Source organism: Maniola jurtina, chromosome 3 (genome assembly GCF_905333055.1).
Source record: "Maniola jurtina chromosome 3, ilManJurt1.1, whole genome shotgun sequence".
Classification (NCBI taxonomy): domain Eukaryota; kingdom Metazoa; phylum Arthropoda; class Insecta; order Lepidoptera; family Nymphalidae; genus Maniola; species Maniola jurtina.
This window is the reverse complement of record NC_060031.1, coordinates 8,422,282-8,449,862: the sequence shown is the minus strand read 5'-3', so window position 1 is coordinate 8,449,862 and position 27,581 is coordinate 8,422,282. Positions and strand designations below refer to the sequence as shown.

The window sequence follows — 27,581 nt, the reverse complement described above, 5'->3', positions numbered from 1 at the left end:
TCTTCCCTTCCAGTGCCCTCCCCACTCTGTACTAGCAGAATCACACTTTGTTTACCAATTGCCGCGATTGACAAGTCAAGCCAGTTGGTCGGCCTGTTTTGCCGATCTCGCTCGCTTAAAGTTGGTGATTTATACAAGCGCGTTTCAGTGATAATCGCTACATCAATCACAACGTTATGACTTTGTGACGTAATATCATGAGTAAAGCCGATTCTTCGGCGGAAACCGCCTTGCCTAGTGTGGCCATTCACGTGGGTCACTTTGGAGATGAAGACCAGGAACACTTCAAACTTCTCGAGCCAAGTTCACCAGCACCTGTTTTAATGCCCTCTGGACAAATGCGCAAAGTCAAAAGTTTCACTGATACACATAGAATCAGAGATGTGAATGCCGCTTCTGGTGCTGCGTCCGCCCGAAGTCTACGTCCATATGATCAGGTGACAGCTTACCCGGACGGTTCTGACAGCGGAACAAATCCCTATGCTCCTTCGGTCCGTTCTCTTGCATCAATCGGAATGGGATGTACTGATGGCCGAAAAATGGTCATCCGACGAGTTCCTACCTCGCCCACGGAACTGTTTCATCTAGTACGTCCTCCTACGTAAGTATCATTCCGGATGTCACATCCTCTAAATAACCATTATTCAATTGTTGCAACTGAGAACATTTCTGCATGGTTACTATTTTATTACTCGATGCTCCATACAAAAATGCAACTTTTTAGTTATTTATTCAATTCTAATTAAGAAGAATGTGTGTCATCTAACATAGTGTGTCGGCATAACCTACAAAAATAATTTAACTTGCAAAGAGCGCATTGATACAATAATATAGATACCTAAGTACCTACCTATATTTAGAACAGTACTATAATATGTATAATAAGTATGGGCTTCGGATTGATTCTAACATGATTACTAATTTAAGTTATTATTTAAGTTGAGGAGTTCAATCGTTATAATAATGTACATAAGACAAAAAGCATACGGGATTCGGAAAAAATTAATCACTTAAGGTAGACTTCCGAGATTTGATTTGATTTCAATAAAAAACGGGCCTGAATTCCTCAGTGCAATTCAATACGGGTTTCATTGTAATCAAAACATTTTACGAGAAATCTTTACTAAGTACTCAAGAATGAGAAGAAAACTTCACATATGTATAAAGTTATGGTCGTAGCCATATAGGACGTTGACACTGTAGAGTTCATACCTAATATGAAACAATATTAAAAAGGTGTTTGTCAAAAAAAAATATTCAAAAAAAAGAATGTGTTTTTCTACCTATGTAGTATGTACACCGATATCTCCGATATTTCGGAACCGATTTGCGTAATTTTCTTTTTAATCGATAAAGGAACTTTGCGACATTGTTCCATAAAAAATTTGGATTCCAACTCCTCAATCCTGATGTTGCAGGGGAAAGCTGATGGGATTTAGAAACTGTCGATTATATCAAGTAAACACTTTGTCGTTGATCTCTAGGATCCAACCCTACACCCTGATACTGTAAAGAATTGCATTCCTAAATTATGGTGATCCCTCGGGATTTTTAAAGGATCACCCATTTAAATATTTTTACGTGGTACAGAACAAGTTGCATCCCGGGCACGGGCTATTACGGAGAAGCTACGTTTATCTTGGGAAATCAAAAGTTCCTACGGTAGTCTTAAAAACCTAAATCCACGCGGGCGAAGCTGCGGGCATCAGCTAGTTTTAAATAAATGATGTGATTTGAATAATTACCTAATTGTTTACTTATATTATTCATATATTATTTCGACTGAAAATGAATAATACCTAGGTATCTATTTAAAATTAACCATGCTACACTTTAGGTAAGAAAGTACATACAAAGTATCTTTCTTACACTAAGTTAAAAATTGTATAAGTAACTATAATAAATTTGATAAGGCTGAAGGCATAATACCTATACAGATAAGGGTACAAAGTAATCTTCAATATCTCGATGACCTACGTAGATTTGAAATGAACCAATAAACACACATAACTGCTAATTTCTAAACCCCTGTTTTCTTAGTCAGGTAAAAAATAGCTATTTCTATCCTATATATCTGTTAGCATGCTGTTAGCTAATCCATCTATTTGATGAAAATATAATATTATTTAACTAGACGACATTGATTTCCTGTTACCCATCGAATAGGAAAGGCAGGTAGGTCTTATAGCAAAAATAAAGGAAAAAAAGCGGTCAAGTGCGAGTCAGACTTGCTCATCCAGGGTTCCGTACTCAGGTCCGACATTTTTCACGATAAATCAAAAACTATTATGCATAAAAATAAAAACAAATCTGTATTAGAATGTACAGGTAAATCCCTTTCATAGATACCCCACTTGGTATAGTTATCGTACTTTGAAAAAAATTAAAATGTGTTCATGAACACATTTAACTTTTTTTTTTTGGGTACTTGACTTTCGTGATTCTAATCTAGGTCAACGGGAAGACTCTTGACTAACAGAAACATAGTCAACGAAGTGATCCTATAAGGGTTCCTTTTTTCCGTTTGAGGTACGGGCCCTAACTGTAACTAGAGTTTTTTATTTAAAATGTGCTAACTAAACCATTTCATCTCGTTAAATCTAAGTAAGTACTGTAAAATTTCGATTGCCTATTTCAGTCCAAGCAGCAGCTATGACTGTATGTAATATTATAAGCACCTGTCATGGACTACCCAGTAGGAATTTACGTGAGTATGCGATGTCATGGGGTCATATCGTATGAAAAGGCTCGTAAATTAGATGTTTAGTTTTTCACTTATAATTAAAAATATCTATAAAAATACCATTTACCCTTATCTCCGAAGTTTGAAAAAATGCATAATTTATTTCAAATAATCATCGTTGATAGAAGTTTATGTAAATAATAATGTATTACAGGAAACATAATCGATCTAGTATGTACAGGAAAAATAAAACGATGTCGAGCAAAGTGGCACAGTTTTTAAAAATCAGAAATACCTAACCCTTTACAAAATGTTTACAAACAAATATAAATGCGGTGCGAAACAAAAGGGATTTTTGAAACAGTCCAAATCTCCAGATATTTATATAATTGTTTCCTTTCAAGGTACTGGACTCTGGGTGCCCTAGTGACTCGCACTTGGCAATTTTTAGGATTCCGTACCTCAAAAGGAAAAACGGAACCCTTATAGGATCACTTTGTTGTGTGTCTGTCAAGAAACCTGTAGGGTATTTCCCGTTGACCTAGCGAATTATGAAATTTGGTAGGTAGGTAGGTCTTATAGCACAAGTACAGGAATAAATCTGAAAACCGTGAATTTGTGGTTACATCATTTAAAAAAAATTAAAATGTGTTTCAAGTTGGGTACCTATCATATGAAAGGGCTTTACCTTTAAAAACAGATATTTATTTATTTTAATGTATAATAGTTTTTGATTTATTGTGCAAAATGTTGGAAAAAATACCCGAGTACGGAACAATTAGTGTGCGAGTCTGACTCGCACTTGGCCGGTTTTTAGTGGCTTACCGTAAGGAATTCAACCGATATCGCGTCATCTTGACCTTCAGTTTTGTCTGATAAGACTGCATTAATTCATCTTCTCTTGCGTATCTCGCACACAACGTGGATCCGATTGATCATGCTCTCATACTTGTCGCACACATTTTTGATAATTTAAATTAAAGTATTTATTTTAGCCAGTTGACATGGTAAATAAACCCCTTTACCACAAAACATGGTATAGGGAGTTCAAGTTAGCCTATGGACAATGGGGAGCCTCAGGGCTGCTAAAATAAGCACTCCGCGGGCCAGCTCGGGCCATTAAGCACATATATCTATGCCTTAAACTACTCCCTGAGCACTAGAGTGTCTGTTTGATATTTGCAATAAAATTTTGTCTTCTTTCTCAAGGATAAAAAGCTAGTACATAATCACAATGGACATTAATTATCTCTTTGAGCCGTGAAAGTAAAAAACTGTCGCGAGTTGATCGCGTCAGCAAATCTCTTAAGCTCTTTGTGACCTCACTTTTATCACTATTAGGACCAGCTCTTATCCAAACAGCTTTATTGTTTAACAGCGATGTGGTTAAGTACCTACATATGGAATTTTAAAGCACTTATATTAACAGTATTCATCGAAGTTGTTTTTTTTTTTACATAAATAAGTCAAATTTTCTTTATTAAATAATTTTTAAATTATGTAAGTACGTACCTACTTTCTTCAAATCAATTTACTTACTATAAACCGATGAACAAAAACAAAACTTATGTTGAAGTTAGTTTTTAATGTCGGCGCCAAATTCCTTATTTTTATTAGCTCGCTTTCTTGTCGCTCGGCTTGTTAGTTTGTCTATTCGGCACACATATTATTGCAATCAATTTAAAAAAAAGTAACTTTCCAAAGACCAAGAGGCTTGAAATTTTAAACATAATTGGGAACTGAATGACTGCAACAAAAATTTGCTTTCTTGTCTGTCTGTATGTTTTTAATACCCGACGCAAACAGAGGGTTGTTATAAGTTTGACGTGTGTATCCGTGTATCGTAGCGTCTAATCTAAACGAATGAACCGATTTTGATTTATTTTTTTTTTTGTTTGAAAGGCGACTTGTTCGAAAAAATTCTTAGTCATGACCCAAGAAAATCTGTTCAGCCGTTTGAACATTATACCAGATCTTTTCTAGTTGATAATGGGTATGAGCCTGGGAATATTACTACTTAAAGGCCAAATACATATTATTTTTTACTCTTTAAATATTTTTGTCGGGGTTTTTCTTAAATTTATTGTATCAGTCAGTTAAAAGTTTGCATCGATTCAACTAATTTCCCGTTGAGCTAGAGGCTTGAAATTTAAAAACCTTTGTTATTTGTTTGTTAGTTTATTTGCTTGTTCGTCTGTTTGGTACAAATGTAATCGATTTTAAGCTAACTTTTCGACGCTAGCGTAGTTGCGGGAATCATATATAAAAAGACTTGTCTATTATAAAATATACAGTTACATCGATTGAGTTTACGCGTTTAAGTAAGTAGTATTTAAATACCTACCTATTCTCTTCATAATAATACGATTTAAATATTCATCAAAACTATTTAGCATACGCAACTAATCTCATAGCACCAAAGTAAACACACTTGACACAAATATAACAACGTGAACATCTAAAATCTCCCATAATTCATATACAAATATTTCCACAGTATTTTTAGAGGGTATGAAGGTTATGTAAAACATGCAAGAGAAATGTACAAAATAAACAACAAAAATCTTAATGAGATACCTAGTGTTTGTGAAAGGTTGTCTTATTCATCTAATAAAATAATGAGTTTGACATGAGTTACTCACAAATTTGTCGATACGATAACTATGTAATTTCTTAAACTGGACCCTTTCAAGTAGGTAAAGATTTTTATATAAACCTGTGAGGATGATACTGCCATTGGCGCAATTAAAGTGCCATAAGCCTACTTTGTCGTATTAGTTTACAAATTGCGAAAAACCAAATTAAATTTGAATTTCGCGGGCAAACCCGTCGCATGCACCTTAAAGTTCAAATGGCGAGTGAGTTCTCATTTTGTAGGGACTATAACATATTTTGTCTTAATCCATAAACAATATTTATCAAGATCAATCAGCGCGTCGCCATTGGCCGTTTACGTAAGACGTATGATATAAATGATATTATTTGGTACCGGTAGCTTGCGTCCCTGTAATTGACATTGGCAACTTTTTATCCCGGAAAATCAAACAGTTCCCACGGGATCTTTAAAAACCTAAATCCACGCGGACGAAGTCTCGGGCATCCTCTAGTAACAAAATATGTTACCAAGATTTTATGGATTGGATTTTAATAACATAATATGAGGTTAGGTAAAGTAGTGTATAAAAATCTTTACAATAAGGTATTATGCAACCGTTTCATAAACTACTATTACTTATATATAGAATACGATGATTTTAAAACTGGGCCGAAATATCAATATTTCAAAATATGTTTTTTGTGTCTGTCTGTCAGTTTGTTTGTCCACGTTCCTCGAACAGCAGTTTCAATACTGAACGTTTCGGTAGCTAGGTAAATTTTAAATACTTATATACATTTTTTAATCGGAGGAAACATTATTATGATAATATGGAGCCCAAAACAATAACCTAAAATATTATAAAGGGAATATCTGTATATTTCAGCGTGATTTCAGCCTTCTGGGGTTTGAACTGGGCGTTGATGAATCACTCAGTGAGTCAGGACTTTTTAACCCCCGACCCAAAAAGAGGGGTGGTATAAGTTTGACGTGTGTATCTGTCTGTGGCAATGTAGCTCCTGAAAGAATGGTCCGATTTTAATTTAGTTTTTTTTGTTTGAAAGGTGGCTTGATCGAGAGTGTTCTTAGCTATAATCGAAGAAAATCAGTTCAGCCGTTTGAAAGTTATCAGCTCTTTTCTAGTTTTCTTATAGAGGTTTTTAAATTTTAAGTTATCTTGATTTTGTATATTTAGAGTGATCTACTAGACCAGGTACCAGACTTGATACTAGGTATCGAACAGTCATCTAACAAGATTCCGCATCTTTGAACAGCTCATCAGTGTTGTATTATTCTTGTAAATCATTTGACAGGCCTCCAGATGAAGACACGGCGTCCCATGAGAGTGATTGCGGCGAAGAGGAAGAAGATGCGGAGACCGTGCACTTGAAACCAAGAAGACCATTCTGGGCTAACAAGATACAATTTGTGCTGGCTTGTGTAGGTTACTCTGTTGGCCTTGGCAATGTGTGGCGCTTCCCTTATCTTTGCTACAAGAGCGGAGGAGGTGAGAAAACTCATTTTCATTATGTGAAGATAAATTCTGTCATTACTGATAGCTAGTTGAACCGCCCTTGCTTCACACGGGAGCAATTTCATACCTAGCACGGGGATACCTATTTCATAGACAAATATGAAATATGAATGCATAATTACTTAATATATACCTACATACAATAAATTATTATTAACTTTCCTCGTGAAATGTTTTGAATGATTGATATCAATGAAATCCGTATTGGAAAAGCACTAAGAAAAACTGTCTCAGCTAAGTGCGCTCAAACAGAGAGACCAAAATGTATAAAGTCGGTCAAGTGCGAGTCGGACTCGCACACGGAGGATTTCGTACCATCGTACAAAAAATAAAACTTTAATTTTTTTCAGTCTTCATGGCGGCCATTTTTTAATTTTTATCATTTGGTGTAATAGACATGCTACAAGCGAGATAAAGCCTGCTGACAGGCAGAGGAACGAACGGACGGACAGTTTTATTATAAGTATACATACTACCTTATGCCTGCGCTTAGTCCGCGTGGACTACACAAATTTCAAACCCTTATTTTATCCCCTTAGGGGTTGATTTTCAAAAATCATTTCTTAGAGGATGTCGGCCCGATCCGTCTAGTAGTTTGAGCTGTACGTTGATAGTTCAGTCAGTCAGTCAGCTTTATCTTTTACGTATGTATATATGTATTTAGATATTAGGTATTACTGACTGACTAATAAATAATAATAAAAAAAAATATTCTGTGCAACTTATTGCTATCCTGATAAGATGCGGTCGTTGCATTATTTTATATCAGAAAGAAAGTAAATGTTTGCGTTCATCATGGTGACAAAGACAAAACACTTGTACAAATGTAACATTTTTCATCTGTGGCATTACCCAGAATGCAAAACCAACACACGCAAACAAAGAAGGATGCTGATTTTCAGCATTCTTCTTTGGGTAACATCAAAGCTACTACAATCAATTATAACAAGTGTAAATTAAAAATTTATAACACACCCGACAAGTGAAAGTTACAGTAACTAGAAAAGAGCTGATAACTTTCAAACGGCTGAACCGATTTTCTTGGATTATAGCTAAGAACACTCTCGATCAAGCCACCTTTCAAACAAAAAAACTAAATTAAAATCGGTTCATTTGTTTAGGCGCTACGATGCCACAGACAGATACACAGATACACACGTCAAACTTATAACACCCCTCTTTTTGGGTCTTGGGTTAAAAACAGAAAGATAAGATTCAAGGAAAAGTAAAAAGGACATTCATATTCTTTAGGTAGGTCTATATAGGTAAAGAGAAGTCTTAATAGACCGGAATAGATTATTAAAACTTTTTCAGGTCAAGAATTTAGTATAATGTAATTGGGTTTTTTTATAATATATTATATTAAATATATAAATCAGAGTGCCTTATTATATATATATATATATATATATATATATATATATATATATGTCGGCGCAAAGGCGTTAATAGTTACTAATAATCAAACTATTCAAATCAAAAGTTAAACATTACTTTGTTCATCAAGTACTAAAATACCCTCAGAGTTGATTTAGACATGACTAATTGTTGTTGTTATTGTAAGTTTTGGTGTGTCGGCGGTACCGACTTTTAGCTGTCAACACTTTGCTCACTGAGCATTACGTCATCTCCCCACTGTCGTCGTTGGACTATAAAATCAGACACGCTGTGCGTAGCGGGGCATTATTCGTCCGGTTGTTGCAGAGGACACTTCTCAGTAGGCATAGTCTGTCGTACTGTAGAATTGTGGTTACCTAAAGTGGTACTGTTGGTTAGACGAGTTGATATTGTGGTGATTAGGTTAGATGGTCGGTTTGGGACCGGTGTAGGGGTGGAGGAGCCGGTCTAGGTAGGCTAGGTTAGGTTTACCTAGTTACGCTGGTAGTTGTGACAAGCAGTAAGTGAGAGTTATCATGGTTGTAGTCGAAGGTAGTTCAATATCACTTAACAGTCCAAGAATATCGTTAGTACGCCCACGAAAGCTCGGTTAATCTAAAGGTTGCTATCCTGACGTATCCGCTTGGTTATTACCCAGGTTTACTAGTGGTTAGATCATGCTTCAATCTTAATAATCATTAGAAGCGCCTACAAAGTAATAAAAAGTGAAAATATGCCCACGATAACCTGATAACACCCTCTCACTCCGTCATCAGAAGTGGGATCGACCGCTGATCCACCAGGTCGATCATCAGATATGCCGCCGCAAAACCACCTTGTCATCGAACCTCGAAATGAAGTAAACCTGGTAGTCAAGAAACCGTGTCGGCGCCAGAAGACGTATACACGGATCCCGGATCATCCACTTCTCGAGAAGAGTCGCTGGAACAACTCACTCAAGAAGCAACCATGGAAAATGAGACGGAATAAAAACGCCGAGTTACCATATTCTAAAACCCAACTATCCAAAACCTTGTGCATAGCTATCGTCACTCGATGGAGGTGGCATGAGTTACTACTTTTAGTAACGACTACCGTCACTCGATGGAGGTGGCATGAGTTACTACTTCTAGTAACGACTACCGTCACTCGATGGTGGTGGCATGAGTTGCTATTGCTCGATTTAGGTGATAGTAACGACAAGTTTATCGTACCTCGATTTAGGTAGCATTACTTACTATTGCTCGATTTAGGTGACAGTAACGACTAGTTTATCGTCATTCGTCACTTGGTTTAGGTGGTATGAGTTACTATTGCTCGATATAGGTGATAGTAACGACACTTTTGCTGACTAAGACACGTGATACTATTCACTATTGGGATGGTCTTCACTAATGAGATAGAGTTGATTTCTTATCCAACCATGCTGTATAGAATTAAAGAAAATTTCGTATTGTAGCTGTAGCAGTACGATGTCAACAATGAACTTGTTGTTTAGCACTAGCGTTGTACTTTGTTACGTAATGAACTCTTTTACTAAAAGTTAATCAGGAAAAGCCGAGCCTTTGATTATAGCAAGTTTTCTCTTTTACACGAGCCACACACACACAGACACACACACACACACACGCACACACGCACATACACACACACACAAGTTCTATCCACGAGTTTATCTACGAGACAATCCACGAGTTTATCTACGAGAAATCCACGAGTTTATCTACGAGAAATCCACGAGTTTATCTACGAGAAATCCACGAGTTTATCTACGAGACAATCCACGAGAAATCCACGAGTTTATCTACGAGACTCTTTTACACGAGCCACACACACACAGACGCACACACACACACACACACACACACACACACACGCACACACAGACACACACACAAGTTCTATCCACGAGTTTATCTACGAGACAACCCACGAGTTTATCTGCGAGAAATCCACGAGTTTATCTACGAGACAATCCACGAGAAATCCACGAGTTTATCTACGAGAAATCCACGAGTTTATCCACGAGACAATCCACGAGAAATCCACGAGTTTATCTACGAGAAATCCACGAGTTTATCTACGAGACAATCCACGAGAAATCCACGAGTTTATCTACGAGAAATCCACGAGTTTATCTACGAGAAATCCACGAGTTCTATCCACGAGTTATCCACGAAACACAGACACACACGCACTCACAGACGCATGCACGCACACACACACACACACACACACGCACACGCACACACACACACAAATACTAACGAGATTTTACTTGTTACTAAATAAGCTCAAAAACCAGAAACATTGAAGATGTGCTGGTTTACTACAAATATAACTAAGCATCATTTGATGCTGACAGATACCAAACTCAGAAGAGAATGTATTTTAGTTTCAGAATCAACATCAATCGTTAGGCAGGTGCAGAGCGCGCACCGCCTGTCAGTATGGCCGTGTCGGCGCAAAGGCGTTAATAGTTACTAATAATCAAACTATTCAAATCAAAAGTTAAACATTACTTTGTTCATCAAGTACTAAAATACCCTCAGAGTTGATTTAGACATGACTAATTGTTGTTGTTATTGTAAGTTTTGGTGTGTCGGCGGTACCGACTTTTAGCTGTCAACACTTTGCTCACTGAGCATTACGTCATCTCCCCACTGTCGTCGTTGGACTATAAAATCAGACACGCTGTGCGTAGCGGGGCATTATTCGTCCGGTTGTTGCAGAGGACACTTCTCAGTAGGCATAGTCTGTCGTACTGTAGAATTGTGGTTACCTAAAGTGGTACTGTTGGTTAGACGAGTTGATATTGTGGTGATTAGGTTAGATGGTCGGTTTGGGACCGGTGTAGGGGTGGAGGAGCCGGTCTAGGTAGGCTAGGTTAGGTTTACCTAGTTACGCTGGTAGTTGTGACAAGCAGTAAGTGAGAGTTATCATGGTTGTAGTCGAAGGTAGTTCAATATCACTTAACAGTCCAAGAATATCGTTAGTACGCCCACGAAAGCTCGGTTAATCTAAAGGTTGCTATCCTGACGTATCCGCTTGGTTATTACCCAGGTTTACTAGTGGTTAGATCATGCTTCAATCTTAATAATCATTAGAAGCGCCTACAAAGTAATAAAAAGTGAAAATATGCCCACGATAACCTGATAACACCCTCTCACTCCGTCATATATATATATATATATATATATATATATATATATAAATAATAATCATTATTTGCATGAACGTTGATACAAAAAGATATATGGTAGGTTGGTATATTATGTACAGTTATTAGATTGCGCAATAACATATTATCTTAATAATTCCATGGTACCTACGTAGGCACCTAAAAATACATACATATATAATATATATATAAGTATGTCGCGTTTCTGTATATAAAATTTGTTGTTTACGCAATAAAAATATGGTTTACACCATGGTTTACACAAAATGTTATTATTAAGTACCTACGTTATGTTAATCTCCAATAACAATCATTTTTAGCACTCATGCCTAGTTAGTTAACAAGACACACCCTGCGCCCACCTATTTTTCCAATAGCTTCGTGACCAATTTATTTGGTTAGTTCTTATTTACTTTTGCTTAAGTACATAGTTATGAATATTCTCTATACATATCTATAGATATATACTTATACGTACTACTCTATACGTAATGGACTCTGTTCGTGAAAAATAATTTAACACGAATTGTCCGCAAACGGTAAGTAAATTAGATTTAATTTACTTACTTCATGAGACCATTGATGTCACAAAGAAGTCGTGCACGGCGTGGCATTGGTTTATTTTGCACTCCTAGGCCTAATTCTTGATGATTTATTGTACAAATCTTATGGTTTTTTTATTTATTTTAATGACAACGTGGACCGATAGTATAGGATCCCGCCATACAAAGACCTCCACCGAGTTGGTTAATGGATGAAACATATTTTATATTCAATTTAACATGCCTAACTATAAATAAATATATTGCATATGGGTTGCCTAAAAAATTTCAGTCCAGGATATGGCGAAATAATAATTTTAATTTTTTTTTTAATATTTCACCGGTTTGGTTAATAGACTTTCATACCAGTCGAAGGTATGAAGCCCATAGAATATGCAAACGTTAGGTTGCCTATTTTTTGCCTGTCACAACTCTCGGATGGCAGGTACCTATAAACAGGTAATTCGATATACGCAATGCATTATATTTATTGACATGTTAAATTGAATATAAAATATGTTTCATCCACTAACCAGCTCGGTGAAGGTCGTTGTATAGCGGGATCTTAGACCTCTATGACAATTTGTCAACCTTACCGTCTGGACTTAGATTTATGAATCAAAAACAGGTAAAGTTTTTTCATATGATACCCAACTTGGTATAGTTATCATATTTTGAAAAATGAAAATACTAATTTAAATATTATTATTTGTTACTGAACACATTTATTTTTTGTGATGTAACCACAAATTCACGGTTTTCGAATTTTTTCTTTACATATGCTATAAGACCTACGTAGGTAGGTAGGCAGGTAGCTGCCTTTTAAGATTCTAGGTCAACGGAAAGTACTCTATAGGTTTTTTGACACACAAACAGACATGCAACATGTGATCTCGTAAGGGTTCCGCTTTCCTTTTGAGGTACAAAACTCTAAATGTAGATTTTAACCATAATACATAAAGATATAGAGCATTTTATCGCCTTCCCATAGGGTAAAGGTTTAGTAAAAGGTTTCGGTAAAATAAATTGTAGGTAACCTACTTATCTAAATTTCTCAATGCAATTCAATACGGGTTTCAATCATTCAGTTCAAACATTTCACGAAGGTTTAATTATGTGTTGTAATTTTACTTATTCATAATACATATGAATAAGTTATATTATTTATTTAAGAAATAGGCACCTAGTAGATTATAATACCTTAATATTATTAGGTACTGCTAATCCATTCTAATGAAGCCATTAATAAATAAAATTAGATGAATAATAACAATAAGAAAACAATCATTTTTATATTATTATCTAGTTATCAAATAACCTAAAATATATCATGACAAATCAATTTGGCACTCCGAAATTAAGAAACAATGACTTCTTTTCGCGTTACTCATGCTTTTCATTACAAATACAAATGATTAGATTAAATAATACGCGATACCTACCTATGCCATTAATATGAGTAGTTATCAACAATCAAAAAAATTGGTTGTCTGTAAAGTCGGTTTACTGACGATAGTTGAACGTGACAACAAAGGCCGATTAGCTATGTCCACACTGTGCCTTTTTTCGTTCATCAAGAGCATGCGTCACAGCGCAGTCAACAGCGCACGCGACGCATGCTCTTGACGCATGCGTTATTGACAGTTGAAAGCACAGCGCGCGCTGTGAAACACGTTTCCCGCGTCTGGTGGAATTCTGTGCCACAAAGCGTTCAACAATAAGATGGCGGAAGAAGAAAAAAATATTACTTTGAAGTTTATTGAAGATTACAGAAGCTTTCCACAACTTTGGGATCAAAAAAAATTTTCAAAAGAAAAATAAAACCGACTTCAAAAACCAAAAACACGTTTTGAAGTCGGTTTTATTTTTCTTTTGAAATTTTTTTATTTCACAATTTTTAGTGGCCCCACTGTGCTATGCTATGCCCAGTTAAAACCCTACTGTTTACTAAGCTATTACACTGATCGCGAGCAATTTGCTCTAATCCATTGAGGAGTTATGTTCTCCATCTCCGAAGATATTCATCAGATCTTCACCAAATTTATATGGGACCACCTGCACAGTATACCCTTTCAAACAAAAAAAATAATAATATCCAAATCGGTCCAGGGGTCTTTGAGTAATCGACATAAAAAAAATAATTAAGAAACGAAAGTTGAATAGAAAGATGACGACGAAAGTTAAAGTGAAAAGGCACGAAAGTTGAATAGAAAGATGACGATGAAAGTTGAAGATGACAAGGCACAGTGTGGACATAGCTATTGTGCTTCTTTGTCGCTCGTTTCGCGCTCTCGCACTTCAAGCCTTACATGGAACGCCTCAGAGCGAGGTAACGCCGCATGAGTCATGTTTTTTCGTGCGTGCAGCCGGCTCTATCGAATTATAAGACGTTGTCACGTAAAAATTATACCTACAACCTGATAGATGAAAACTAGATGGTAGGTAGGTACTTATAGATTTGCATTTTCTCACTCGCATTATTATTTATCGAGGATGGATTAAGCCTCGAGCCAAGATGAAAATTGGAGGATAAGTAGGTACATATTTAATGATAATGTACATACCTAATTAATGATAGAGATGATCATAGGAAGAATGTTGATGGTATCGTACTTATGTGGACATAAGTACCTAGACTATTAAAAAGGTAAAACTGTACCTGCCTACTAGCTATGAACGCAGCGCCTAAATGTCGTCTCGAGCTAACGATTGGGTTAATTACGACAATTCCTTCAGGTCAACTTATTGATATCAAGGACAGGGATAGACCAGGAATAATCGAATTGGTCAGCAACGTGCCAAGAAAACCTTTGAGTAATTTATATAACATAATAATCCAATGTAGAAAATGCACCTATCAGGTGGTAGATTGTGTGAGAGGTATATCAGTGTACCGATCTCTTTAAAATACATAAACGAAGGTGGTCATAGCAAGGTAACACAAAATAAATGAATATAATATAAATATAAGGAAATAAACTTAACAACGTTTTTAATTTATTGTAATTCCTAAACATAAATCACGAAACATTGTCAGCTTTAGCGTTTAATTTTTTTTAGTAAGTAAATAAAATAAAATTCAGCCAGAGCAAACCTTCTGTACCGTCTTATATCATGGCTTTAAGTTATTAGGATTTGCTATAATATCTACCTATGACTGAGAACGCAGCACGATGGCTGGGCTGATTTTATCTACCTTACTGCATAATGCTCTACATAAGTAACCTACCTACTATAGAATGAGTGATATTACATACTGTGATGAGATTATTCGCTTCCGTATTAGGTAGATAGATAATCTATATTCTAGTATCAAAATTTTAGCTATTTATTATTCATCGTTGTCTTCATCCATCGTCGGCCCACTATTGGGCAGGGGTCTCGTCTCATTATTAAAAGCGTTTTGGTCCTAGTGTACCACGCTGACCAAGTGCGGATCGGCAAATTTCTCACATCATTTTTTGGTTCCGTACTTACCTCAAAAGGAAAAACGGAACCCTTATAGTTAGGATCACTTTGTTGTCTGTCTGCCTGTCTGTCCGTCCATCTGTCCGTCCATCCGTCCGTCCGTCCGTCCGTCGTGTCTGTCAAGAAAACCTATAACCCTATAGGTTTTCTTCACTTCCCGTTGACCTAGAATCATGAAATTACGCAGATAGGTAGGTCTTATAGCACAAGTACAGGAATAAATTTGTGGTTACATCATATAAGAAAAAAAAAATGTGTTTCAATTTTCAAAGTAAGATAACTAGGTATACCAAGTGAGGTATGATATGAAAGGGCTTTACCTGTACATTCTAAAACAGATTTTTATTTATTTTTTATGCATAATAGTTTTTGATTTACGTGCAAAATGTTGGAAAAATACCCGAGTACGGAACCCTCAGTGCGCGAGTCTGACTCGCACTTGGCCGGTTTTTAGAACATTATAGAGAACTCTCAGGCATGCAAGTTTCCTCACGAGTTTGCTTGCTTAAAACACACAACACACAACAGATGCGTGTCCAGGATCTAATCCCTGGCAAAGCCCTAAATGGATGGAAGGAGGCAGACGTCTTAACCACTAGGGGGGCATCACCGCTTGAACGTGAGAGACTTGTAGGTTGGCACAAAGATATTTAAGATTAACCTTGTACGGTTGGCAATAATAAACTTCTTTTTTCTAACATTTTTTTCAGGAGCATTTCTGATACCCTACTTCATAATACTCTTAGTATGCGGCGTGCCTATGCTCTTCATGGAACTGGCTATAGGCCAATACACAGCTCATGGACCTATCGGCGCGCTCTCACAAATTTGCCCGCTATTCAAAGGTAAACTTTCATTACGCAATGACAAGGTCCATGGACGATATATTGATATGGTGAGCGAAAAACAAGTAGTTCAATCTGAAGTTGCAACATGGCGATTGCGCAGGTCATTAAATACACAAGTCAAGCTATCTATCTTTCTTTTTGTATAGTGCGCAATTGTACGCATCGTGTTCATATTGAACCACTTGTTTTGCGCGGACTGCACCTACCCAATCTTTCATGGACCTAAGAATAAAATAAATACCTTGTAGATTTTTATAGTTACTAGGGGTACGCCGCAAAAGATAAGAAACGTGTGGCCCAGTTATGACAACGCATGTCGATCAATAACTACCTACTGTTAAGCAACGTTGACCCACGTTGGTGACCGACTTTTGGGCCCTGAAGTCTGAATTATTTGCCTAAACAGTGGTTATTGCTTCTATCACTGCTGGAAACGAAGACAGACAAATTCTAGTCAGGGAGGTAGTTACTAACCTGAATTCTGTTAATCTGAGAGAAGTGGCATCTCCACACAAGGTCGATTAACACGGCGGACGATGTTGTGACAACGTTATCGATGCTAACACGTGACGTGCTAATACTATATAGGCGCCATAGTCGTATATAGGTATGTCGTGATTTTGTATAGGTCACACAGTGATAAGTAAAATACAGTATTCATGAGACGAGCGATCATAGGTGATAGAAGAAGCACAAAAAGTATCAACTGAATGAATAATTTCTAACTGGCATTCTGGGGCCTGACTAAGTACTTAAGTTTTTCAAACTAAGGGATCTGTTTAAATTGCAGGAGCTGGCGTAGCGAGCGTGGTGATCTCTTTTGTAATGTCCACGTACTACGCAGTCATTATCGCATGGGCCATTTATTACTTCTTCACATCATTTAAATCAGAAGTGCCATGGGCAAGCTGTTCAAACAGATGGAATACGGCACAATGTTGGGTCCCCAACCATAACACTAACATTAGTAAACCAAATGGTTCTCAAACACCTACTGAACAATTTTTTGAGTAAGTATTTTTAACAGTGTTTTGTTTTAAAGTTGTAACTTATAAGGTCACTTACTGTATTATACCTACAACAAAGTATATAACAAAGTATTAGATACGGTGCCTTATATTTATTTTGAATTCGTATACTTTCAGGAAAAAGGTCTTAAGCATGAGTGATGGTATAGAATATCCTGGTGGCATGCGGTGGGAGTTGGCGGCTTGTTTAGTTTGTGCTTGGGTTCTGGTTTACTTCGCACTATGGAAAAGTATTAAATCTTCAGCCAAAGTTAGATACATCACTACAACCTTACCGTTCTTACTGATTATAGTATTCCTTGGTCGATCACTAACACTCGATGGTGCTGATAAAGGCTTAAGATTTTTTTTCAAACCTGACTGGGAACTTCTAAAACAATCAAGGCCATGGGTGAACGCCGCCTCACAAATCTTCAATTCCATCGGAATCGCCTTCGGGTCAATGATAATGTTTGCCTCTTACAATCGCTTCGACAACAACTTCCTGCACGACACCCTGGCTGTATCATTAATCAACGCAGTCACTAGTCTCATCGTGGGCATATTTACTTTTGCTACTATTGGAAATATAGCCTTTGAGCAAAACACATCTGTGAAAGACGTCATCGCTGATAGTAAGTATACCTATCTACATACAAGAAATGGGATTTTGGTATCATCGATATCTCAGTACCTTACATTAAACTTTACATAGCTATCAAAATTGAGTGAGACATAAAGATCGTTCATTGTCATATTATATTCGTAGAATAATACCCGGCTGAATTTGTTGTGGGCTCTTCTCAGACTTGGGCGCGTTTGGAACCCTCGTAGCTTTAGTTTTAAGTTACGTAATTAATTATCACCACTATATCGTACAATTTTAACAATTTCGACCATCAAAACAAAAATAACTTTGAATACATGATTTTGACTTTTGACTTTTGAATCTGGCGGTAGTATACTATTTATCTATTTCTTTCAGGTCCTGGATTACTGTTCGTTGTATATCCCCAGGCTATCGCAAAAATGCCAGCATCACAGCTTTGGGCCGTATTATTCTTTTTTATGTTCCTCTGTCTCGGTTTGAATAGTCAGGTACCTACTTTTCTTTATTTATTTATTGTATACGTTATTAATTACATATCATATGAGGTATAATGTTATGTGGAATTTCCATGCTGCGTTTGAAAGCCAAAACGAGCGATTTAAGTCGTCAAAACACGATGCAGCATCAAAACAATCGCTGAAACGCGCGATTTCAATGCGACTATCGAACTCAGAAAGTCGTCATAACGCCAGGCAGCATCGATGCAGTCGAAAAATTACTAATCCCGCGATACTAAAAGTATCGGGTGTGCTTAGAGATAAACCAATATAAACCAATAGCTGATAAACTACTACTCGACTCATAAGTACAAGGTGTGAGCTTGTGCAGCGTGTACAGCAAGCCTGAATGTGCAGTCTGGCTGCCAAACTTTTCACTCAGGATAAAAGTCCACTATAAACTTGATTACGAAGAATACCGAGGAGGATAAACAAATTCTAGACAAAAATAATACGATGTTGTACCTGGCGGCAAACAGTAGATATTATTCTTTTTCTACAGTAAAGTTATCCACATCCTGGTTCATTTATGATTTAATTCATGGCCGTCAAAATTACGTTATAGGTATTACATTTCTGTCAAACAATTGCATAATATGTAAAATTAACCTTTGTAGAGGCACTAGCGAGTAATCATTTTAGAGGCTACGCGTGCAACGACGTAGCGTAATTCGTTAGTTGCATCTAGCCCGTTGTATCATGTTGACGTTTACAAATTGTAACTTAAAATTGTGAATTATAATATATATTTTTTTTAGTGTTCATTTCTTTTGTTTTTATTACTACCCTGGTAGAGAACACGGCGCTATATATACATCAAATATCTGTACGTAAAACACCTGTACATTGGTGACTCGGACTTTGAACTACCAGGGTAGCGCGTGTTAATTTTCTTAATTAAAATAAAGTAAAGTAACGTAAGCTAGGGCAACTCAAATTAACACGTAGGAAGTGAAAAACTAAAAAACTGTAAAAATGGCGCAACCTACGACAGTAGTGCAGGACGAAGACACGTATCTAGCGTCGATATCTCTCACGTCGAAGATCCCGGAGTTTTGGACCGACCAACCTAGGGTCTGGTTTATCCAGCTGGAAGCAATACTGGCACCACAAAAACAAGGAGACGCATCCAAGTATAATATTGTGGTATCCAAGCTGGGTAAGGATGTCATACAACAGGTGACGGACATCCTGATCAATCCTCCGGAGGTGCGTAAGTACGAGGTACTTAAAGAAAGGTTGCTGAACATATATGAAGAGTCGGAGAACCGCCAGATACAGAAGCTCATCGGGGAGATGGAACTGGGTGATCAGAAACCCAGCCACCTCCTCCGGAAAATGCAGGATCTGGCCAGGGGTAAAATTAGTAATGATACCCTAAGCGTTTTATGGCAGAATCTGCTACCAGCAGCAGCACGAGGCGTTCTGGCTGCGACAGAAGCCAAAGATCTAGACAGACTAGCCGTGATTGCTGACAAAGTAATGGAAACTATGAAATCCCAACCGATAGCAGAAGTGGCAGCAAAGGAGACGGTACCCGGAAATTCGTCGATGGCAGCTGAAATAGCCAGGATACATGCAAGGTTGGACCAGCTGGACAGGTCCAGACACAGTTGGCGAGGCAGGCGAGGTCGCGAAAGGTTCCGTGGTCGTTCGCGTTCCCGAGGACGAGAGGACAGCAGGTCCAGACGTACCCCGGATAGCCCGGACTGGCTCTGCGTGCATCATTTTAAATATAGGCAGAGAGCTAATCGCTGCGAACAGCCGTGCACCTGGAATACGAAGCAGGAAAACTAGTGAAGATGCAGGTGGAACCGGTGGGTACCTGCGTCGAATTAGGGAACCACCGTTTATGTATTACGGATAAAGACAATGGCATACGTTATTTAATAGACACAGGTGCGAACATTTCAGTGTTGCCTAAAAGTTATAAATCAGTGTGTGACAGTGCAATGAATAATAAATACAAACTTTATGCCGCGAATGGTAGTGAAATACAAACTTTCGGAACAAAGACTCTAGTGTTAAATTTAAGATTGCGTCGTGCGTTCAAGTGGACTTTTGTAATAGCCGACGTTAAACAACCCATTTTAGGTGCGGATTTTTTAGCTAAGTATAATTTGTTAGTAGACTTAAGAAATAGACGATTGTTAGATCAAGAGACTAACATGTATGTAATTTCCACTATAGTAAACTCGGAGCATTCATCTATTTTTACTATAGCCGAATCGCATCCATGTTATTCTCTTCTAAGTAGGTTCCCAGAATTGACAATGCCAGCGACGTTCAAAGAACCACCACGTCACAGCGTAAGACACCACATCGAGACTTCAGGACCTCCGGTGCATGCGCGCCCAAGGCCGCTGCCGCCGGACCGATTTAAAAAGGTAAGAGAAGAATTTCGCCTTATGCAGGAAATGGGTATTTGCCGCCCGTCAAAGAGTGCGTGGGCGAGTCCTCTACACGTTGTACCTAAAAAAGATGGTAATATAAGGCCGTGTGGAGACTATAGAGCGCTGAATGCAATTACGAAGCCTGATAGATACCCAATTCCTCACATAAAGGATTTTACGTTTATTTTAGCCGATAAGAAAGTATTTAGTAGGATTGATATTAACCGAGCGTATCATTTTATTCCGATAACAGAGGATGACGTGGAGAAAACAGCAATCATTACACCTTTTGGTTTGTTTGAATGGCCATGTATGTCTTTCGGTTTAAGAAACGCAGCACAAACGTTTCAACGTTTCATGAATAATTATGTTTTACAGGATTTAGAGGCAAATTTTCAGCAAAATAACCCGGATTGCGCGAATTATAAAACTGAATTTGTTTTTTCATACTTAGATGATTTAATAATAGCTAGCGAAAATAGTTCGCTTCACGAAAAACATTTAGAGACCGTTTTTGAAAGATTACAACAAGTTGGGCTAACTGTTAATTTAGCAAAGTGTGCGTTTTTGCAGGATAAAGTTGAGTTTCTGGGTCATGAGGTCTCAGCCAGTGGCTTAAGGCCGTTGCCAAGCAAGGTCCAAGCCATTGTAGACTTTCCCAGACCGAAAACGGTAGAGGAACTTCGTAGATTTCTAGGCATGGTAAATTTCTATAGAAGTCATTTGCGTCAGGCAGCCGAATATCAAGCTGAATTAAATAAGTATCTTCACGGAGCAAAGAAACGTGACAAAAGTAGTATAGTGTGGACAGAAAGTGCTGTTCAAGCTTTCGAACAATGCAAGTTGAATTTACAGAACGCTGCTTTGTTAGCGTATCCGATAACAGGTCAAGTGCTTGCTATAATGGCAGACGCGTCAAATACTTGCGTTGGAGGCACATTGCAACAAAGAGTAAATAACGAATGGGTTCCGTTAGGTTATTTTTCGAAAAAATTGACTGACACGCAACAAAAGTACAGTACCTACGACAGGGAGTTACTTTCGCTTTATTTGTCAGTGCAATATTTTAGGAACATGTTCGAAGGTAGAGATCTCGTTTTGTATACAGATCATAAGCCGTTAACGTTTGCGTTTAAAAAGCTAAGTAGTAGTAAAGAAACGCCGCGAAGGACCCGTCAGTTATTATTTATTAGTGAGTTCACGACGGATATACGCTATACAAAAGGCGAAGAGAACGCGCCCGCGGACGCGTTATCGCGCGTTGAAACAATTTCGTGCCCGTCTGTACTTGACTTCACAGAAGTGGCTATTGCGCAAGCGAACGACACAGAGCTCACAGAATTGTTAGGAACAAAAAACGGTAATACGAGACTAATAAAAATTGACTTGCCGAGTGTAAATAAGCCGATTGTTTGTAACTTGCGAGGCGATAAGGCTAGGCCTTACTTACCAAAACAGTTTAGGCGTATCGCATACGAAACAATACATAACCTCAGCCATCCAGGCATTAGAACAACAAGGAAAATGGTAACTAATAATTATTTTTGGCCTGGGATGAATAAAGATATAGGTATTTGGGCTAGGTCGTGCATAGAGTGTCAAAAAGCAAAGGTTCACAGACACACTATGTCACCTTTAGGGCAATTTGCAAAAGTAGATAGAATGTGTCATTTACACATTGACATTACAGGTCCATTCACTATTTCAGAGGAAGGCTACAGGTATTGTCTTACAATGATAGATAGAGAAACGGGTTGGCCGGAAGCATTTCCAATTAAAGATATTTGTGCGAAGACAGTAGCCAAACTCGTGTATGAAGGATGGATTACTAGACATGGGTGTTTTATTAATTTGAGCTCAGATCAAGGAAAGCAATTTGAAAGCAGTCTCTTTAGACAGTTAATGAAATATTTAGGGGTTCATAAGTTTAGGACGACACCGTACCATCCACAAAGTAATGGCATGATCGAACGATGGCATCGTAGTTTTAAGGCCGCCTTAATGGCGAGATTAAAGGACAATAGATCGTGGGTTGAAGAAATGCACACCATTATGATGGGACTACGTGCAGCACCACGCAGTGACACAGGGGTAAGTGCCGCGGAATTAACCTTTGGGCGAACTCTGAGGCTCCCTGGAGAATTTTTCGAACCATCGGATAGTAAGATAACGGACGGTGAGGAGTACCTAAAGCAGTTGAAACAGGTAATTAGTAATTTAAGACCGAAACCCGAGACACAGAGAGACTCTCGAACTATTTTTGTGCACCCTGCTTTAAAAGACTGTAAAAAAGTTTTTGTTAGAAACGATGTAATGCGTAAGTGTCTACAACCACCGTATGACGGTCCCTATGACGTCATAAAGCGGTTGGAAAAAGCATACTTAGTACAGTTACCCAATAGACAAGCACTTATTTCAATTGACAGGTTAAAACCGGCTTTTGTCCTGGATATCAAAAATCCACGACAGACGCCGGATGAAACGACATGTAAGAAAAAATGTAGATTTAGTGACGATGATGTTTTGCCGACTCATACAATCCGTACTACTCGGAGTGGGAGAGTCAGCAAAACGCCCGTTAGGTATCAGTAGAATAATTTGAGTATCAACTAGCAATTAAGCAATAAGTATTACGAAATAAGTATTGTAAAATGGCCCCGATCCGCATATATTATTTTTTATTTTATTCATGTATTATTTTTTATTAGAAGTCATAACTAAACCTTATTATTGAGAGTGTTAGAGTGGTTGACGATTGTTATAATTTATTGGATAGTGTGTAAATGTAAAATGTAATGTAACCAACATTCGAAGCGTTGAGTGCAACGTAGGCTGGATGGCGCGGGCATAGCAACAATTGTAAGTGGACTTGCCACAGCGACCCCGTCGCCACCCGCTCAAGTTCTAGTGACCTCATCTCAAGTATTAATGTGTTAAGAGATGTACCATGCATCGAATCAAAGGAACACTTTAACTGGGTGACGTGTTTAAATTATGATTTGTTGGGTAAGCGGATCGGAAACATTGTTAGGGTTGTCGAAAAATAAAGAACGAATATTGTGAAATAAAATTAAGGTTGCGGAAATTTGTATTTGTTTAATTTTTATTAAGATAAAAATTTGGGGTGGTGTGATGTAGAGGCACTAGCGAGTAATCATTTTAGAGGCTACGCGTGCAACGACGTAGCGTAATTCGTTAGTTGCATCTAGCCCGTTGTATCATGTTGACGTTTACAAATTGTAACTTAAAATTGTGAATTATAATATATATTTTTTTTAGTGTTCATTTCTTTTGTTTTTATTACTACCCTGGTAGAGAACACGGCGCTATATATACATCAAATATCTGTACGTAAAACACCTGTACAACCTTGTTGCAGTTCGCGATCGTCGAAGTAGTGGTAACATCAATACAAGATGGTTTTCCGGATATGATACGAAGGCGCCTCGTGTACCATGAACTGTTGGTGTTGTGTGTTTGTGCTGTTTCTCTTGTATTTGGTTTACCACATATAATACACAGTGGCATTTACATTTTTCAACTAATGGACTATTATGCTGCTTCTCTCAGCATTACATATCTGGCTTTCTTTGAGATGGTCGGTATAGCGTGGTTTTATGGCGTTGACAGATTGTCTAAGAACATCAAGCAAATGACTGGTACGTAGCAATTTTATTTATTAGACTATAAGTATCAAAAAAATCCCTTTAAACGATTAGATATTTACAAAACTTACTGATGTTTTAAGGTTACTATCTAAACATATATCACAACTTAAAGAAAATATATGTAACGCGTACTTATTATACCTAACCTACCTATTATAATTATCTTCTTTAATAGATTGAGCACATAATTTTTGGATGGCCACTATTATTACTAATAAAAATAAAACAATTGCATTGTTTTAAGCATCCGCTGACATTCATTGAACTAAACTGAAGCAGCGGAAGCGGATATACCTAGAGCTAGCTACGTAAAACGAATTACAATTAGTGAACATAAAAATAGGTGCCTACATACTATTATAATTAAAACTATTACTTTTTCCAGGACAATGCCCGTCGCTATATTTTCGTTTCTGCTGGCTAATAGCGGCACCGGCACTGTTACTGGCGCTTTGGGTTGCGAGCTTAGTGGACTACATGCCTCCAAGTTATCGTCAATATCAGTACCCAGCATGGGCACAAGTGCTGGGCTGGACCATTGCAAGTGTGTCCCTATTGTGCATACCGGTGTATGCCGTCATAGTTATAGTCAGATCCCCTGGATCTAGTTTTAGAGAGGTATGTGATAAACCCATACTAATAATATATTAGTGCGAAAGTGTATCTGTCTGCTAGCTTTTAACGGTCCATCTGTTTACACGAGTTTGTCGAAATTTGACAAGTACAGAAATTGCTTTTATCCCGGGGCCGTGATATATGCTATTTCTCGTCGTCAAAAATAAAAGATTTCCGATTGGATTTCTAAAAAAATCTAAATATACGTGGAAAAATTCGCAGGCATGATACAGGCATACATTTCGTACATATTATTTATTCTTGAAAATCTAAGTGTTCCGACGGGATTTTTGAAAACCTAAACCCATGCGGAAATCGCGGGCATTATTTAATTTAGGTAAGTACAAAATATTTTCTATTTAGGTAGGTACTTACTTTATAAGCTGCTCGCATACAGCATGACAACCGGCACTAGCTATAACTGGCCATAACACGATGATCCTTTATACCTACTACAGCATACCGCGGGTCACGTCTGATAGGTACCTATTCGAATTCCAGCAACTAGTAGAGGATATACCTAATTAAAATACTTACTTGAGTTTACCGAATTATTTTTGAGTAGGTAGGTAATAATTAATTTATTATTCATTGCACAAAATATACACTTCACACAAAGACTTCTAGTTATGCCTCAATGCAAAAACCAAAATTAATTAGAGCTTACTTACCCAATAGAATACAGCTTTCCAGCACCTTAAAATTAAAAAGCTAATTATTATATTTTATCCTATTACTCTACTACCTACTAAGATTTTGGTCAACAGATACCTACTAAGAATATGCCTTTTATCTTAACTAAGTACCAATTTACAAACAATAATTTATGACATGTTTAACGAATCTGGATTTGCTGATTATACTTTAAATGATTTTGTTTCAGAAACTACGTAATTCAATACGCCCAACGTCTTTGTGTGATTGCGGTGTTCCTGATTGTGATCTATGCTGCTCAGAATCTGAACCGCCCGACGACAAAGTGACGATCAACTAGTCTTCAATCTACATATACAAATTAATTTAAATAAGAATCGATATAATCGGTCTCTTGTACCTATTGAAATATAACGAGTGTTATCAACTTATAAAATGATAACAATAAACAAACAAGACAAAAACTTGATAATATGCTCATCATAATATAGGTGCGAGTAAATTATCTTGAATTCGCTATGACTCACAAGCCTTGTGCTCAACTCCAAACTACATACATACATATTATTATAAATGTGAACTCTTGTAACAGTGACATAGTTTTAACACTCAAAAGTGGTAAATAGGTAGGTACTTCAGTGGACTCCAAACAGATCTGTTGACTGCAGTAAGATATGAGTAAATGAGTGGCTAGCATGTGAATTATCAAACCATCAATTTTAGATAAGCAAATAAATAGGGGCCTATCTTGTTCTAATAAAAACTTTCAATGTCATAGATAAAACATAATATTATGTGTTAAATTTAATATTGTTTGATGGTTAAATTGATAGATTAAATAATGGATTAAATTCTTTATATTATTTACTTACATATATATTATATACCTATGTATGTATATTGAAAATAATGTCATCACATGTGATTATTGAAATGGTAACATTCATTTTTAAATTTAAAACATTCCATTAGTATTACTTTATTCTTAAATTGAAACACTACTCATAGGTAGGTACAAGAATATGTGCCAGGGATTTGCTGGACTTGCCTTTGATGTTGTATGAATGAAACTTAGCCACCACCATTTTATTTATAATAACATCAAAGGTACGAAAAACTAGTCTTTATATAATAATACCTATGTCTTACTGACCAATTTAATACCTACTAACTATTATTATTGTGATCAAACACATTCCAAACGAATACCTTTTATTAATAGATATATATTATACTTACATATATTATGTTATAAGATTGAGAGATATTTTGAATGACCAATTCTTAATTAAAGTCAGGGAGCTCAGAATCAGCTTAACTTATTAAAATACAACACGGAGTTAAATAAAAAATTAAGTTATTATGTTCTAGTAAGTATATTAAGTACTGAACTTTAATTTTGATATTGTTTCTAACAAGCAATACCAACACTGAAATTTAACTGCTAAGGCAGACCTAGGAAAAATGAGAATTATAGTAATGTTAGCTTGAGTACAACTCTTTTGGTACAAGTTATAAATGTGAAATGTATGAAATGACTAAAATGTAAATAATATGTTTAGTTGAGAATAAAATAAATGTGATACATATTTAAGAGAAAATACAAAAGTAAATGTGGTTGAGTGTTTTATTTAATTATATTATTATACTAGTGTTTAGTTTATTCCAACAATTCTTATTTTTCAAAAAGATCACACTATATGGACTCCCAGATTATTATTATTGTGACCCTAAAACCAAATTGTATATTAGAAATCCAAATCCATACTAAGGAGCTGGTTTCCACTTGTCGTCTGCAAGGCCCGGATTTCAATCAGATGTTCCCGTGGCTGAACATTTTATATAAAGCTATTCACACTTGTCTGAAACCAATTTTGAATCAAAATGTCACTGCCACTGGAACATCTG

General features: G+C 36.9%; 1 protein-coding gene across 1 annotated transcript; it reads left to right on the top strand.

Annotated features, from left to right (window-relative positions):
• The first annotated feature begins 59 nt into the window (after positions 1-59).
• Positions 60-27,289, top strand: LOC123880853 (sodium- and chloride-dependent GABA transporter ine-like). The gene is made up of 9 exons (XM_045929202.1): positions 60-601; positions 6,593-6,786; positions 16,092-16,226; positions 17,020-17,239; positions 17,375-17,871; positions 18,222-18,334; positions 24,116-24,395; positions 24,790-25,022; positions 25,903-27,289. Exons 1-9 carry the CDS (start codon positions 198-200, stop codon positions 26,011-26,013), a joined length of 2,187 nt encoding a protein of 728 aa, XP_045785158.1. The 5' UTR covers positions 60-197; the 3' UTR covers positions 26,014-27,289.
• Positions 27,290-27,581: the final 292 nt, after the last annotated feature.

Bases quoted from the DNA above. Each gene is read 5' to 3' on its own strand.
- LOC123880853 (XM_045929202.1), top strand. From the start codon at position 198: ATGAGTAAAGCCGATTCTTCGGCGGAAACCGCCTTGCCTAGTGTGGCC. The intron at 602-6,592 runs GTAAGTATCATT...ATCATTTGACAG, and splicing joins CATCTAGTACGTCCTCCTAC to GCCTCCAGATGAAGACACGG. The intron at 6,787-16,091 runs GTGAGAAAACTC...CATTTTTTTCAG, and splicing joins TTGCTACAAGAGCGGAGGAG to GAGCATTTCTGATACCCTAC.